Source organism: Carassius gibelio, chromosome B6, assembly GCF_023724105.1.
Source record: "Carassius gibelio isolate Cgi1373 ecotype wild population from Czech Republic chromosome B6, carGib1.2-hapl.c, whole genome shotgun sequence".
NCBI classification, from domain to species: Eukaryota; Metazoa; Chordata; class Actinopteri; order Cypriniformes; family Cyprinidae; genus Carassius; species Carassius gibelio.
In genome coordinates, this window is record NC_068401.1 from 28,414,954 (window position 1) to 28,432,253 (window position 17,300).

At 41.2% G+C, this 17,300-nt stretch overlaps 1 protein-coding gene across 9 annotated transcripts in view; it reads right to left on the bottom strand.

The window, feature by feature from the left end:
* Positions 1–1,680: 1,680 nt before the first annotated feature.
* The window catches only part of LOC127960214 (E3 ubiquitin-protein ligase TRIM39), a 290,581-nt gene continuing 274,961 nt past the window's right edge, over positions 1,681–17,300 (bottom strand). For 3 of the 9 annotated variants that reach the window (XM_052559825.1, XM_052559821.1, XM_052559817.1), the window contains 7 exons: positions 8,521–8,604; positions 7,590–8,149; positions 7,340–7,435; positions 2,761–2,928; positions 2,561–2,681; positions 2,431–2,457; positions 1,681–2,294 (listed from right to left, as the gene is read on the bottom strand). In XM_052559825.1, coding sequence (XP_052415785.1) covers positions 1,747–2,294; positions 2,431–2,457; positions 2,561–2,681; positions 2,761–2,928; positions 7,340–7,435; positions 7,590–8,149; positions 8,521–8,584 — 1,584 coding nt within the window. In that variant the 5' untranslated portion in view covers positions 8,585–8,604 and the 3' untranslated portion in view covers positions 1,681–1,746. The other 6 variants (XM_052559822.1, XM_052559820.1, XM_052559823.1 and 3 more) reach the window with 6 other exon arrangements.

Consider the following 17,300-nt stretch of genomic DNA (forward strand, 5'->3'; position numbering starts at 1 on the left):
AATTTTACAACATTAACTGTTAATTAGACAATGTAAAAAAACATTAAAAGTTCTAACAATGGTGTGTGTGTTCCCATCATGCATTGCAGCTTGAAAGAAATAGAATTGCTTTATATTTTACTACTTAATTTATGCCGATGCTGCTGCTGTTGCGACTCAGTTAGATATCATATGGTTCATAGTTTGTATTTTTATGAATTTGCAGTATATGTTAAGTGTAGATGCATCTCATTGCGACTGTTGGATTATATATATTCCTGTACTGGAGTAAAATCTTTGCCTATAGTTTTTATGTGCTATGTCAGGGCATTGCTAAGCAGTTGGTATCTGTTTCAGTTGCTATCTAAGTGGTTTGATGCATTGCTGTGGATTAATGTGGCTATTGGAGGGTCTCATGTGAAATGTACAGTATGTCAGTGAGATCTGTTTACCTGTTTTACCATTTGATTGCTTAGAAAGGTAATAGCTTACCTCTATTCAACAAACTGTGATTAACAGCTTGGGTTTTCCAGGTTGCTGATCAAATAGGCTTCTGTTTGTGGACTATGAAAAACTATTATAAAGGAAGCATGCACAAAAATAAAAGATAATGCACTGTGGTAATATAATGTGGTGACACTATTGCATAAAATCCAGCAACACTATAGTAATGCTAAGCTACATTAGCGTACTTCCTATCCAAATTCTGCAGAACAAGCATCAACCCTGAAAATGTCTGGATGGGACTGAAGATATGATCAGAGTAAATCTTTGTGTTGTCTTCACTGGACAGACCATTGAGAGCAATCAGTCGGCAATTATTGTACACACAAACACATGCATACACAAACACGGCGTATTTCAGTCGTCTAAAGTGCTTCTATGGTTCCAGACAGGCGCTCTGTATTAAATTACTGCTAATTTGTGTCAGGTTTTGGCTGGGTGAAGTTTATCTCGTGTGGATCAAAGATCATTAATTCCTGGTTTATACTCTAAAGTGTTCATTCCCAGAAGTCATAAAGAATCCTACAATACATCTGCAGTTCCTCTTTATGGATGTGACTGAATTCATCAAACTCATGACTGGATGCAGGAGACCTCCTGAAATCAACTTAAAGTGTCATTTTTACATTATAACATATTTTGAATCAAACTGATTTGTTTTGATTTGATCTATCTATATGTAAATAATAATTTGAGCATTTTTATATTACTTTACCAACACGTGTATAATAAATAATAATAATCAAGATTATTTATATATCTTTTCTCACAAATAAAGAGATTTCTAGAGTGAAGACATGAGAATGCATTATTTCAGAATGAGCTCATTTCACAGCACGTGCAGCAGAGACATATTAATGCAACAGATTTAAACAAAGTGAAAGATGAACAGAGGAATGGATCTGGTGTGTACTGACCCCCAGTGGACACAGAGAGAGCAACACAACACACACACCTGATGATGCCTTTCACTGTAGTCTTCCGAACAACAATATATCGGGAAAAACAGCAACCATAAATGTAAAGAAACGAAGTTGATTCTCAAGTCAAGTAGATAAATGCCATGGATAATTATTAAAAGTTGAACAAAAATGTATTTACTGAACATGCATTATATATTTACATAAACAAATATATGTAATCAGAACATTTAGATATTAAAAATGAAAAACAAATGCTGAAAAAAATAGCAGCACGTAATGTTTCCAGACTTTTATTTATAAAATTCATTATTTTAATCTCGCATTTGATAACTGAGTAAATTCATTTATAATAACTGACAGGTGTGATGATCAGTGGGCTTGAGTTTTTACCTCCATCATTAGGGCATGGGCTAAAATATGGATAGAGTTTTTCAGTGAAAGACTGAGCAGTGAAAGAGTAGATATGAGAGTTGGACTTCACATCATAAAAGGAGACCAGACCTTCTTCATAATCCACAAACACACCGACCCGCTGCGGCTTCACTCTCAGAGACAGAGAGACACGAGGACCAGCACAGGCTTTATATTCATCTCCATTCCTCAGCCACACAGTCCAGTATCCATCACTGGGTCTCAGTGAGATCTGTCCCTTCCTGTTAATGTATTCTCTGGCCACTCCTAAATCCCATTCAGTCTTTCCCTTCACCTGCACCTCAAAATAAAATCTCCCTGAGGAGAATCCCTCCTTTCCCAGGACACAGACACATGGATCAAATCTCTCTGGTTTGTATGGGAGTTTCTGCTCAACGTCTCCACATCTCACTTGTTTTCCATCATCAGACAGAATGAGATATGGACTAGCTGTATCAGGATCCAGAGTCACATCCACTGAGAAAACAGAGAATACAGATATTCTGTGATGCTGATGTTTTTAGTTAATACAGTGTTGAATCAGATTGTAGTGCAGTAATGAAGCAGTGAGTGTATGAATGTAAACTAGTGTAGTGCAGACAGCACACTGTACCTGCATACTGCTGCATCCACTTCAGCTCTGCAGAGACACATCACAATATAACAATCAGATCTGAAGCTTATATTTAAAGAACAGAGTACACTATCATGTTTCTATCTGATCAGTGTGTGTATTGATGTACCAGTTAGTGTGAGTTTCTCATCTATAATGTCCTTCAGTTGAGTCAGATCTCTCCTCAGAGTCTTCATACTGATCTCAGGCCAGTTCCTGGTGTTTCTAGAGCTGCACAGGGATGAGTGAATCTACAGCAGGAGAGAGGAGAAATCCCTCAGCATGCCATATCCTGCATTATCATTGATCAGAGAGATCATGTTGACTGACCTGTAGGAGGTGGAGGTGATCTTCAGTGTGTGAGAGCTGCTCCAGCTCAGTGTTTCTCATCTTTAGCTCAGTGATCTCCTGCTCCAGATCTTCAATCAGCTCTTGCTCCTGTTTCTCTGCTGCTTTCTGCTGTTTCTTCATCATCTTCAGCAGTTCAGTATAACATCCCTGTTTCAAGAATCAGTGTTATTATTGCTCATACATTAGTGTTTTTAAGGGGATGTAAAATACCTCAACAGAAGAATAAACTTCCTCCTGCACCATTTGCACTGATTTATTCTCAAATCATGTGTTTAGTTGAGAGAAGTTGTGATATTACTGTACTATAAGGTGATAATACTATCCAGCAGCTTTACTCCAGAACTAGACTATATTTTTCTCCAGATCACCTCAATGTGATGGATGCAGGATGACAGAGGGGGCACTGGAACATTTAATTTGGTTTTATCCAATTTTGTACAATTCTCGGTCAAACATTTTTTTAATTGTTATCAAGAGTATATGGAAGGGATATTTCAATCTAAACACAATCTGGCTATTTTGGGATATCCTGGGCTGATGTACACCTCTACTTTTTTTTTTACAATGAAATTACAGGCCTGATCCTGGCATGTGTTTTGTTTCCCTTAACATCTTGCTCAAAGATCATTATCCCCTCTGCTGTCCTTACTGATGATAACCAGCCAACCTTGGCATTACTCAAAAGCATCCTCATGATCCTTTATATAATGATTTATAGTATTTTACCATAACCTGCATCTTACTCTTTTTACTACACTTGGGTTTAATACTACACCAATCCACCAGACCCCAGTAAACATGTAAATAAGATGTCAAGAGAAACAAAGAAACCCTTTCAGTCGCAAAACTCACACGTCTGCATTGGTCAGTTCAGCAGGGATAGATGTGAGAGTTAGGGAGGTTTTTTTTGTTCCCTCTCTTTTTTTACTCTATTTAATTTCGTATGTATGTCTTTTGCTTAGTTTAGTTTAGTTGTACTATGTGACTAGTATCGTTCATTATTGTGTTTGTTGCACACAGATCAGTCACTAAATGTTGATCTTGTTAAGTTACTGCTAGTACTGTATACAGTAGGAAAGCTGTTCTTTTTTGATCAGGAAGATGCTGCTGATATCATGAGTCAGGGAGAGATGCAACTAAATGATGTATAACATCCATCCATCCATCCATCCATCATCTTCCGCTTATCCGGGGCCGGGTCGCGGGGGCAACAGTCTAAGCAGAGACGCCCAGACTTCCCTCTCCCTAGCCACTTCCTCCAGCTCTTCCGGGGGGACCCCGAGGCGTTCCCAGGCCAGCCGGGAGACATAGTCCCTCCAGCGTGTCCTAGGTCTACCCCGGGGCCTCCTCCCGGTGAGACGTGCCTGGAACACCTCCCTGGGAAGGCGTCCAGGAGGCATCCGAAATAGATGCCCGAGCCACCTCAGCTGGCTCCTCTCGATGTGGAGGAGCAACGGCTCTACTCTGAGCTCCTCCCGAGTGACCGAGCTTCTCACCCTATCTCTAAGGGAGCGCCCAGCCACCCGACGGAGAAAGCTCATTTCGGCCGCCTGTATCCGGGATCTTGTCCTTTCGGTCATGACCCACAGCTCATGACCATAGGTGAGAGTAGGAACGTAGATTGACCGGTAAATCGTGAGCTTTGCCTTACAGCTCAGCTCCTTCTTCACCACGACAGACCGGTACAGCGACCGCATTACTGCAGAAGCTGCACCGATCCGTCTGTCAATCTCACGTTCCATCCTTCCCTCACTCGTGAACAAGACTCCAAGATACCTGAACTCCTCCACTTGAGGCAGGAACTCTCCACCAACCTGAAGTGGGCAATCCACCCTTTTCCGACTGAGAACCATGGCCTCGGACTTGGAGGTGCTGATTCTCATCCCAGCCGATTCACACTCGGCTGCAAACCGTCCCAATGCACACTGAAGGTCCTGGTCTGAGGATGCCAACACGACAACATCATCCGCAAAAAGCAGCGACGAAATCGTATGGTCCCCAAACCGGACACTCTCCGGCCCTTGGCTGCACCTAGAAATTCTGTCCATAAAAATTATGAACAGAACTGGTGACAAAGGGCAGCCCTGCCGGAGTCCAACATGCACCGGGAACAGGTCTGACTTACTGCCGGCAATGCGAACCAAGCTCTTGCTCCGGTCGTACAGGGACCGAACAGCCCTAAGTAGGGAGCCGCCGACCCCATACTCCCGGAGCACCCTCCACAGGATGTCGCGAGGAACACGGTCGAATGCCTTCTCCAAGTCCACAAAACACATGTGGACTGGTTGGGCAAACTCCCATGAACCCTCCAGCACCCTGGAAAGGGTATAGAGCTGGTCCAGTGTTCCACGACCGGGACGAAAACCACACTGTTCCTCCTGGATCCGAGGTTCCACTATCGGCCGAATTCTCCTCTCCAGTACCCTGGCATAGACTTTTCCAGGGAGGCTGAGAAGTGTGATCCCCCTATAGTTGGAACACACTCTCCGGTCCCCCTTCTTGAAAAGAGGGACCACCACCCCGGTCTGCCAGTCCAGAGGTACTGTCCCCAACCGCCATGCGATGTTGCAGAGGCGTGCCAGCCAAGACAGCCCCACAACATCCAGAGACTTGAGGTACTCGGGGCGGATCTCGTCCACCCCCGGTGCCTTGCCACCGAGGAGCTTTTTAACTACCTCGATGACTTCAGCCCGGGTGATGGACGAGTGCCCCCCCGAGTCCCCAGCCACTGCTTCCTCAACGGAACACAAGTCGGTGGGATTGAGAAGATCCTCGAAGTATTCCTTCCACCGCCCGACGATATCCCCAGTTGAGGTCAACAGGTGCCCATCTCTACTGTAAACAGTGTTGGTAGGGCACTGCTTCCCCCTCCTGAGGCGTCGAACAGTTTGCCAGAATCTCTTCGAGGCCAACCGATAGTCCTTCTCCATGGCCTCACCGAACTCCTCCCAGGCCCGAGTTTTTGCCTCCACAACTACCCGGGCTGCAGTCCGCTTGGCCTGCCGGTACCTGTCAGCTGCCTCCGGAGTCCCACAAGCCATCCAGGCCCGATAGGACTCCTTCTTCAGCTTGACAGCATCCCTTACTTCCGGTGTCCACCACCGGGTTCGGGGATTGCCGCCTCGACAGGCACCGGAGACCTTACGGCCACAGCTCCGAGCAGCCGCAGCGACAATGGAGGTGGAGAACATGGTCCACTCGGACTCAATATCTCCAGACTCCCTCGGGATCCGGTCGAAGCTCTGCCGGAGGTGGGAGTTGAAGATCTCTCTGACAGGGGGCTCGGCCAAACGTTCCCAACAGACCCTCACAGTACGTTTGGGTCTGCCGAGTCTGTCCAGCTTCCTCCCCCGCCATCGGATCCAACTCACCACCAGGTGGTGATCAGTTGACAGCTCCGCCCCTCTCTTCACCCGAGTGTCCAAGACATATGGCCGAAGGTCTGATGACACGACCACAAAGTCGATCATCGACCTCCGGCCAAGGGTGTCCTGGTGCCACGTGCACTGGTGGACACCCTTATGCTTGAACATGGTGTTCGTTATGGACAAACCGTGGTTAGCACAGAAATCCAATAACAGAACACCGCTCGGATTCAGGTCAGGGGGGCCGTTCCTCCCAATCACGCCCCTCCAGGTGTCACTGTCACTGCCCACGTGAGCGTTGAAGTCCCCCAGTAGAACAACGGAGTCTCCAGTCAGAGCACTTTCCAGCACCCCTCCCAGAGACTCCAAGAAGGCCGGGTAGTCCGCACTGCCGTTCGGCCCGTAGGCACAAACGACAGTGAGAGACCTATCCCCGACTCGAAGGCGCAGGGAAGCGACCCTCTCGTTCACCGGGGTAAACTCCAACACATGGCGGCTGAGCTGGGGGGCTATTAGCAAACCCACTCCAGCCCTCCGCCTCTCACCATGGGCAACTCCAGAGTGGTAGAGAGTCCAGCCTCTCTCAAGAAGTGTGGTTCCAGAGCCCAAGCTGTGCGTTGAGGTGAGCCCGACTATCTCTAGTCGGTACCTCTCGACCTCCCGCACAAGCTCAGGCTCCTTCCCCGCCAACGAGGTGACATTCCACGTCCCTAAAGCCAGATTCCGTGTCCAGAGATCGGGTCGTCGGGGGTCTCGCCTTCGACTGTCGCCCGATCCTCTATGCACCGGCCCCTTACGCTCCCTCCTGCAGGTGGTGAGCCCACAGGAGGGCGGCCCCACGTCACTCCTTCGGGCTAAGCCCGGCCGGACCCCATGGGGGAAGGCCCGGCCACCAGGCGCTCGCATACGAGCCCCAACCCCGGGCCTGGCTCCAGGGTGGGGCCCCGGCTGCGCCATGCCGGGCGACGTCACGGTCCTTGATTTTAATTTCGCCATAAGGGGTTTTATGAACTGTTCTTAGTCTGGCCCGTCACCAAGGACCTGTTTGCCTTGGGAGACCCTACCAGGAGCATATAGCCCCAGACAACATAGCTCCCAGGATCATTCGGGTACTCAAACCTCTCCACCACGATAAGGTGACAGTTCAAGGAGAGGGATGTATAACATATTTAACTTTAATTAAATGAACTCACTTTTCTGACTTCTGCTGAGTGTTTGATTTCTTGAATTTTCTTGATTCTGTTCTGGATCATCAGCTGCATGTCTTTCTGTGTCTTCATCAGTTCAGTCTATAGAGAGAACAACACAGACACATTTATCATTACACAGATTTACTGTCTTCTGAGGAAACTTATTTATTTAATTTTTTCAAAAGAAGATATAACAAAATGTGAATCTTCATGATACAAGTCTTGTAAAAGCAGGTTTGTCAGTAACGTCTACCTTCTTCTCTTCACTGTCCTCTTCTATAGCAACAGTGTTGTGGTTCTTGTGGCCTGTCACAGTGCAGACTGAACACACACGTGTCTGATCATCTCTACAGAACAGATCCAGAGGTCTCTCATGTTTCTGACATATATAATCCTCCATATTACTCACAGGATCCATCAGTTTGTGTTTCTTCAAACCTGCCACTCTCAAATGACGCTCCAGGTGAGTTTCACAGTAAGAGCTCTGACACACCAGACACGACTTCAGCGCTTTCAGCTTTCTTTCCTCACAGATGTCACACAGAACTTCAGTTGTTTTCAAAGTCTCAGGACTTTTCTTTTTATAGTGATCTACAAGCTCTCGGAGTGTGGTATTAATCTTGAGATCAGGTCTTTGCTTGAATGTTTCTTTACAGTATGGACAGCTGCAGGTCTGGCTGTTGTCCCAGCACTTATTCAGACAGATCTTGCAGAAGTTGTGTCCACATGGAGTCGAGACTGGATCAGTGAACACATCCAGACATATAGAGCACTGAATCTCCTCAGAAAGTGAACTAATGGAGGATGACATTGCTGGAAAGAGACATTATTTAGGATTAGTGTGAACTCCTTCAATACTGTTTATGAAGAACCCCATGATGCACCTCATGAAGCTGGTTGAATGTAAAGAGTGTTCAGAGACAAAGAGTGCTGAAGAAACTCAAATATGTAGAGATCATGTACAGTCAGCTGGTTATTATGAACCCAGACAAGCTGATCAGAACCTAAATGTGAAGCTCATTTCATAACCACTCACCTAAATAAATAAATAAATAAATATATGTACAATAATTATTATTGTTAAGTATAAATTATTTGATCTGCTTTACATTCATGAACTGTACATATTCCATATTATAAAAGAAAAATCAATGTCAAAGTGTTTTTCTGGATTATTGACTTACATGGAGGTAAACTGCTGATGCTCGCACTCCTGGTTTTTCTTGCTGTTAGTGAAGATTCTGCCATCGTTCTTTCCCTCTTGAAGACTTTTAAAGAAAAATTGGACCATCAGCTAAACCAATATTTATATTAAATTGGTTAAAATGTGAGAATTGATAGTGATGGAAACTCAGTCATTCGTTTGAAACAAAGTGAGCGTCTGCGTGTCATTTACTTCCTGTTCCTCATCTGTGTGTCTTTATGTCTCATGACAAAATGTAATAAACATTATACTTTGTTCAAACAAATGACATACATTTAACTAAATTCTTATATCATTTCAGTGCAGTAAACACCAAGTATCTGAGTATTTGACAAGCTTAAACCTGTTTCTGTTCAACTCATTCCAGTCTGACATAAACCATACTAAACCAGATCACTGCTATTAGAAACCTGTTCAGGACAATCTCTGTTATATTTCTATCACTTACCTGTGAGAATCAGATGTGTTCACAATGGTCTCTGAACGACTCAATATTCTGTTGTTTAAAGAGGTTGATAGTTTTAGGAGTCCATATTGCTGTTGATCAAGTTAGTGTCACTTTCACTTTCTCTCTCACCGAACAACTTACAGAGGCTTTAGGATATTCTTTTCTATTCTTATTGTAACACTTACCTGGTTTTAATACAGTGCAAAGGAAAGTGACAACAGATGCTTTGAAGAGACAACAGCAAGACAACCCCCAGAAAGGGAATGGTTTCAGGTGGTGTCCACAGATAATTGCTAAAACCCAACAGCAGGACTGGTATCTATATTTTGAGTGCTCTCTATATTCAAAGTAGATGATAATCAGTTAAGTCCAGTAGTCTCCAGTAGAGGCCAGCGTTCTCTCTCAATGACTGCTGTTATCAGTTATATGTTTTTATATTTCCTGTTTTTGTGGTCATGGACACTCATTGGACCACACCCATCTCCATGTCAGTAACTCATAAGTTGATTGGTTCAGCTCAGCATATATAGTCCTAGTGTGTCACTTGTTCAATGTCAGTTGTTTGATTTAAAGAAAAACAGTTCATTACTCAAAGCTTTTAACACAATGCACATTAGCAACATCTGGTAGTCTGAGTTGTTTTCTCCATCATATCTAACAGATCATTGCAGAGCAGAGGATGGTTTGAAAAGCATGGGACTAAAAGTCTTCAGAAGTTTGTGACATACAAGAGTGAAATAAATCTGGGATCAATACAGTTCTATCTGATCTGATTTCATCTAAATTAACTAATGTAATGTGTAGTCTGGTTCGGATTCAAATACTGATCACAAGTATGTGATCATAATTAGGCCTAATATTAGAAGCGAGTACTTTAATTTTTTTTTTTTTTTTTGGGTGAGCTGTTTGGAGTCTCTGAGACCCCAACCACAGAAGACGAAACACAAAACACACTAGAGGTGTGATGTGCATTCATTTCCTCTCTGGTGTTAAAGTTACAGTTGTGTTAAAACCATTCTAATGAATCTCAATTATGTGCACGCATGCACACACACAAAACCAAGTCAGGGTAAAGTCAAACACAGGTGTTATGCGAACTGCAATTCTTTCAAACCAGGTGTCCTGACCTTCCTATACTTGGAGAATTACAAATGGCTTTTTTTCACCATTGAAGGGCACTTTGGGAAGGGGACGTCATTTGTTGGGACATTCCCAATGAAACTGAACAGCTGAATCTCTTCATGAAGGGCCCTTCAGAAATCCGTTAGGGAAGGGAGCATGAAATGGTCCAGGGTTTCGTTTCAGTCCTAGAGACCCACGATCCTGCAGAGATCCTGCAGAGATGAGAGAGTCTGTGAAACTGGTGAAAGTGCAAAGGTCAGCTTGGATCATGTACAGTATGCTTTAATAACCAATCACATTATAGCCTTGATGTCACTGAATATTAGTCAGAGTTATACAACACTCAGTCACTGTTCACGGATCCCATAGGAATGAATCAGGATGACGGGAGTTGAATCCCTCCTGTCTCAGAAAGTCAGTGACTTCTCTTATAAAACAATTTTATTTTTTTCGGTGAAAACTCTACAAATAGCTCAATCGAAAAATATTTTTTTAGTGTAAAACATATTGAAGATTAGCCAATGCAGTAGGTTGTCGATTTCTTCTAAAAAGGTATATTTCAGCTTATTGAAGACTCTCCAGCTTTGACATCCTTTCCGTTAGCTTTAGGCATTGCTAAAAATAACTATATATTGTGTATTTGGTGCTATAACAGGTGCATCTTAATAAATTACAATGTCGTGGAAAAATTCTAGCCTGACTATGGCAGACTTCGTACTTCCACTCAATTTCATTTAGTTTCTATACTCAGTCTGAGATAGCGACCTATCTCCCAGTTTCCCTCTGGCCTCAAAACAGCCGGCCAATCAACGAACAGAGGGCGGGACTGAGAGCCGTGACGCAGACGACAGGGCGATAATTGTGATTGTGTCCCCCTTGGTTGCTCTCATGCAGGAGCAGGTTAAAGAGGCAGCGAAACTCGCTCGATGGTTTAGTTTTCACAGCAAACCTGGTTGAGGCGGCTGAGCCGGCGAATAACACACGTCATAAACAAACATTACGTGATTGGCTTACAGGAAACCAATGATTTTAAACTTCAGACAAGAAACCCCACCTTCTGGAAAGTATGTTAATTTACTGTACATGTACTCAATACTCCTTTTACTTTAATTACTGTCTCAATTCAGCGTGGCATGGAGGTGATCAGTTTGTGGCTCTGCTGTGGTGTTCTGGAAGACCAGGTTTCTTTGACAGTGGCCTTCAGCTCATCTGCATTGTTTGATCTCTTGTTTATCATCTTCCTCTTGACAATATCCCATAAATTCTCTCTGGGGTTCAGGTCTGGTGAGTTTGCTGGCCAGTCACACCAACACCATGGTCATTAACCAACTTTTGGTGCTTTTGTGGGCAGGTGCCAAATCCTGCTGAAAAATTAGTGAAAATGAGCTGAACATTGCACCCCAAATCATCACATAACACTGGACTTCAAGCAACTTGGACCATGAGCTTCTCCACCCTTCCTCTAGAATCTAGGACCTTGGATTCCAAATAAAATACAAAACTTGATCTCATCTGAAAAGAGGACTTAGGTCCATTGGGCAACAGTTCAGTTCTTCTCCTTATCCCAGGTGAGACGCCTCTAGCATTGTCTGTCGTTCAGTAAATCTCTTGACACGTCTGTGTGTGGTAGCTCTTGATGCCATGACCCCAGCCTCAGTCCATTCCTTGTCAAGTTCTCTCAAATTTGTGAATCGATTTTGCTTGGCAATCCTCATAAGGCTGTGGTTCTCTCAGTTGGTTGTGCATCTTCTCTTCCACACTTTTTCCTTCCACTCAAATTTCTGTTAACATGCTTGGATACAGCACTCTGTAGGCTGAATTCCTCCTGCCACAAAAAGTCAGTGACAGTGTAAACTATTTAATTATTATAACTGAAGTAAATACCTTTTCTCTTTATGCATTGTAAAATGACTCAATTTTGTACCGACTGATTCACAACATTTAGTGCTTTGTAATGTCATTCTGAGAATTTCTTAAATAATTTGTTGGTAATATACTGTGTATTACTGTGAAACACTAGTTTATAAGAAATCCACCTAACGTGGCTTAAAATAATTTTGACAATTATTTAATTAAATGTTTTTTTTTTTTTTTTTGCAGTTTATTTTTCAATGTTATTTTGCACAACACAAAGACAAGAGACACTCTTGTCAGAGACAAAACATACTAAATCAAATACATATAACATTACATTAAAAACATTAAAATTCATAAAAAACTGCAACCAAGCTGTTATGTAATATATGCTCTTTAAATACATAAAAGCCTCATCTGCACACACATTATACTTTTTAAACTTCATCATTGTTAGTCAGCATTAGAAACATGTCAGTGTGACTTGTTTTGTTGTATTCTAAGGTTATAGAAAGGAAGACATGACCACAACTGCAAAGGAAGATGTTTGGTTAAGAATGGGGAACAAGTAAAATACAAACTGTGTAAACAAGTAGCCCACTATTTTTGCAATGTTTAGTTTCAAATTTGCAATGAAGCAAAATAACTGTGATTGCCTCTATTATGAACAGAGGAGTGGAATATATCTCTGTCATTAATTCTATCAGTCAGTTCACTGTTGGACTATTTGTCAGACTGAAAGTAGCTTGCAGGCGAGTGCACACCAGACCACAAATGAGCTCTTTGACATTTCAGTTTTCCATCAGCTGACAATATCTCTTAACCCTCAAACCGTATTCACTTTATAGCCCTTAATCCTGTAATTGTGGACAAATGTGGGCACAGAAGACTCAGGTGTGATCCTATTTTTTATTTATTATAAATGTTATATCACTGTCTTCGATAAAGTTTTGTCTATCCATTTATGGTGCTTTTTAAAAAAAATAAAAAATTATAAATTTATTTACCTCAAAAGTACCATATTTTCTATGTAAATTATGCTTATTTTTATGTTTTATGTTTTAAAATTTTTTAACTACATTAAAATATCATTTCAATAAGTTCTTAGAGCTAAAACCTAAAGATGAAGTGACTTTGCTGTCACCTGGTGTCTCATTTTGGTATTAAATTAACAAAAAACAATAATATCAATAGCCACTAGATGGCTATAGTACTTAATGGCTGCATATATAGGCTGAACTCTATGAACCACTGTATCACTGTTCAGATCCTTGATCCTCTGCTGACTCCAAACCACAGTTTGCCTGGTCTCCTTCTTCCCCACTGGATTCCAGGAGAATATCCAGGGTTTCTGCTGCACTAAACCTCCTTCTCATTGTGCTGCTTGCAGTGGACTGAGAAAATAACTGCCACTGCAGGTTTAGGTAGCATATGCTACATAAGCGTTTTGTTTGGAAGTAACAACAAACCTTGCAGTAGCAGTTTGTTCTGACTCTGAAGGTGTCAGGTGCCAGGTGGTTGATTGGATCATACCAAAAAACATGGTCAGAAATTAGCCCAGCTCTGTCACAGGCTCATTGAATACATTGTTTGTGTGTGTGTATGTGTATGAGTGTGAGTTTTTGCCATGATGAGAATGTTGTACAGGATCAGCTCTTCATTTGAGTGTATGTTAGATATGCATTGTATTGGATCTATTAATTTATTTTTACAAATAAAACAAGAAGAATGCTCTAAATTACAGTTTTTCCCATTCATTTCTATGGGTGCCCATTTTTGACCCAAATACAAGATTAAGGAGTTTTTTTTTTTCACCAACTTAACATTGTAGAATTGAATCAAAACAATTGTGTGTGTTCAGGAGGCAAACTTAGGAAAAGTAACCAAGTCTTGTACCGCTCAGATCAAGGGAAGAATTTTTTAAAAATAAATCAAAATTATTTTGCCCACATTTGTCCAGAATACGGTTTTAGGGTTAAACTGAATCTTTTTTATTCTTAATTTTATTTACACTTAATCTATTAAATTGATCCAGATATACAGCATATTTCTGTAGCGAAACTGAAACTGAAAAGAGAAACCATTTGAAATAATTTGAAAGCTTTGCCATTCAAAATAATAAGAAATAAACATTAGATCACAGATATTTAGTGAAGGAACTTGGTGGATTGATAGTCAGGGTTGATGAACGTCTGTACACTGGGCTAGCCGTCCAAATTGCTGTGATTTATCTCTTCATTAACTGAGTCTGAGGGTGGATTTGATGCTCTGTATTTCTTGTTCCTCCAAAACCTCTTCACCTGAGGATGACAAAAAGAAGTGACTAATAAAAAAATAATAAAAAGAATTATATATATATATATAAACAGTAAAGTGCATAGAAAATATTTCAGTCTGCAAATGGATTATTCAGTATTAGTGAACAGACAGTAGTGCAAGTAATTACAAGTTCACTGTTTTTAGCTTGTTGTAAATAAATGAATGAATGAATGAATAAATAAAGATTGGGAGTATATTAGTGGGCATTAGCTGTTGATTATGTTAACTATTAAGTGGTTCAGCTATTAAAAGACTGTGCATGTCGGTCAGTGAGGGGTATGTAATGCATATATACAACAAGACACAACAAATGCATTTAATTTATATTATCATTATTATCAGTGGTTCATATACAGTATTTGGACTTTCTGCTTTGTGTCAAAAACAATTAATAGTTTGAGAACAAACTCCAGGGCCACTTGAATTTCCCACTTGGGAAGTCGTGGCCTAATGGTTAGAGAGTCGGACTCCTAATCGAAAGGTTGTGAGTTCGAGTCCTGGGCCGGCAGGAATTGTGGGTGGGGGTAGTGCATGTACAGTTCTCTCTCCACCTTCAATACCATGACTTAGGTGCCCTTGAGCAAGGCATCGAACCCCCAACTGCTCCCCGGGCGCCGCAGCATAAATGCCTGCCCACTGCTCCGGGTGTGTGTTCACAGTGTGTGTGTGTGTGTGTTCACTGCTCTGTGTGTGTGCACTTTAGATGGATTAAAAGCAGAGCATGAATACTGAGTATGGGTCACCATACTTGGCTGTATGTCACTTTCTCACTCTCAGTCAATTTGAGCACCATTTCAAAAGCTTAAACACGTCATAACTAATTTTACATGTAAAACTTTAATTTATTTGGACAAACAAAAGTGTTTGAAACATCCTAGAGTGTAGGAAATGCAAAACAATTAGACAGCAACAGATTATAGATAGATGCATAATGTTGTTTTAAGTTTTTTTTTTTTTTTTTTGTGCTTTTCAACTGTGTGTGTGTGTGTGTGTGTTTACCTTCAGAATCACAAAGATGAAACCAGTGATGCACAGCAGTATCATGACAGCACACACAATGAGAAAGATCTTCCAATGATGATGAAGATCTCCTGAGCACACTTTTTCATCATCTTCTCTGTCTGCTTCTCTTGTACTATTTGTTTTTTTATCTACTGATTCATCTATGATGGAATAGAAAATGAAGGCCCGAGAATTAGAGCTAACATCTATGCTGTTTTTTATTCAATATTAATTAGAAAATGACTGTTCTTCTCAATCTCTGCATCTGAATAGAAGTTTCCCATTAACACAGTTTACATACTTAATCCACAACTACATGTTTTAAATTCATATAGACAACGATAAACTCATCATGTTTTATAACAAATGTATTTTCATAAAATGTAAGACACACTTACCTATCTGTAACCATGTGACTGTGCCGACTGATATTGTGTCTTCAAAATTAAATTCACACCAGTAAAACCCAGTGTTTGTAGCGTTTAGATTCAATATGGTGACATTAAAGTTGGGAAATATTCCAGTTACTCTGACGTTGTCCCGACACCATTCTGATTTTGGTCTTAAAGGTCCACCTTTGTAATAGTAGAAGACTTCCTGCTTATTTTGACTTGCTCCTGCTTGTTTGTACAGGTACACTCCATCTTGAGGGGTTTTATCAGTAGCACACTGGATGATGATCTCATTCCCAACAGATCCAATTAAAGATGTAACTGTGTTTGAGAAAAAACAACTAATGAGATCTTCAACACTTAAAGGTGGGTGATGTTTTTTATATATGTAACTCATCCATTTAAATCAGGAGTTCTCAACCTTTTACATCTCATGGTTCACCAATGTCTGTTTAAAAACATTCTGAGGACCCCCTTTCAAAATATGATAGTATGAACACATAATAAAAGAAAATTCAAAAAGTACAATGATATGCTCTGCTGTTAATCTGTTATGCCACTATTGCAGACTACTGTAGGTCAAGTCAGCTATATAGATAAAACAACAACAACAACCTGTCAGTTTTACTCAGTAACTATTTATTCATGAAACAATAACAGGGTAGGTCAGACCAATGACTGGGTCAGACACACAAGGGGAACACTCTTTTAATTTTAAGTTAATCAATAATACATAATTCCCACATCCAAGCTAACATACCTGTAACAACAGGTCAGACACACAAGGGGGGAACATTCACCCTGTTAATTCACCCCAATTTATTTACTGTTAGTGCAATTTATCAAATACAGTTAGCTATAAGTTGCAGAATTGCGTCAAGACATCATACTTAATTGAATAGACTGTAGTTCCTAATATGGTGTAATATCTCATTTGTATTCCCTACAACTATATGGCAAACATGAGTCTCTAAATAAGCTTTGTCCAAGAAGTTGCTAGATTTGTTGCTAGGCGCTTTTTTTGGGGGAAATAAGTCACTACATCTATCGACAAAGTTGCTAAGTTGGCAACACTGGAAAACTTTGCTTGCCTGTCACCCGGTTAGGTTGCATTGTGTTAAAAAACAGACAGTGTTGGGGAAAGTTACTTTTAAAAGTAATCCATTACAATATTGTGTTACTTCCTAAAAAACTAACTAATTACGTCACTTAGTAACGTTTTATGGAAAGCAATACATTACATTAATTTTGCGTTACTTTTTCAATCTGGGCAGGGGCTTGCTTGTTTCTTTTTAATATAAAAAAGTTCAGATTTTTGGTAAACATAAAAGACTTTTCACACCAAACACATCTCTTTCACCAAGCATTAGAATAATGCATTAGAATAATGTATCTCTTAAACTGTGACTGCAGTTGAATCTGATCAAATGTGCATTCTTATTTTTTAGCTTGGGTTAAACTAATTAATTTTACTTTGTTGGAACAGCAGCTATGCTAATGATGTCTGTATTTGTTTCTCTGTTTCTGCTGGGATCTTCATCACATGGTAACTAGGATTTACACAAGCTCCAGTCTGGATCCAGAACACCTGAAAAGAGATGATGCTGACCCTCAGAGGACCCC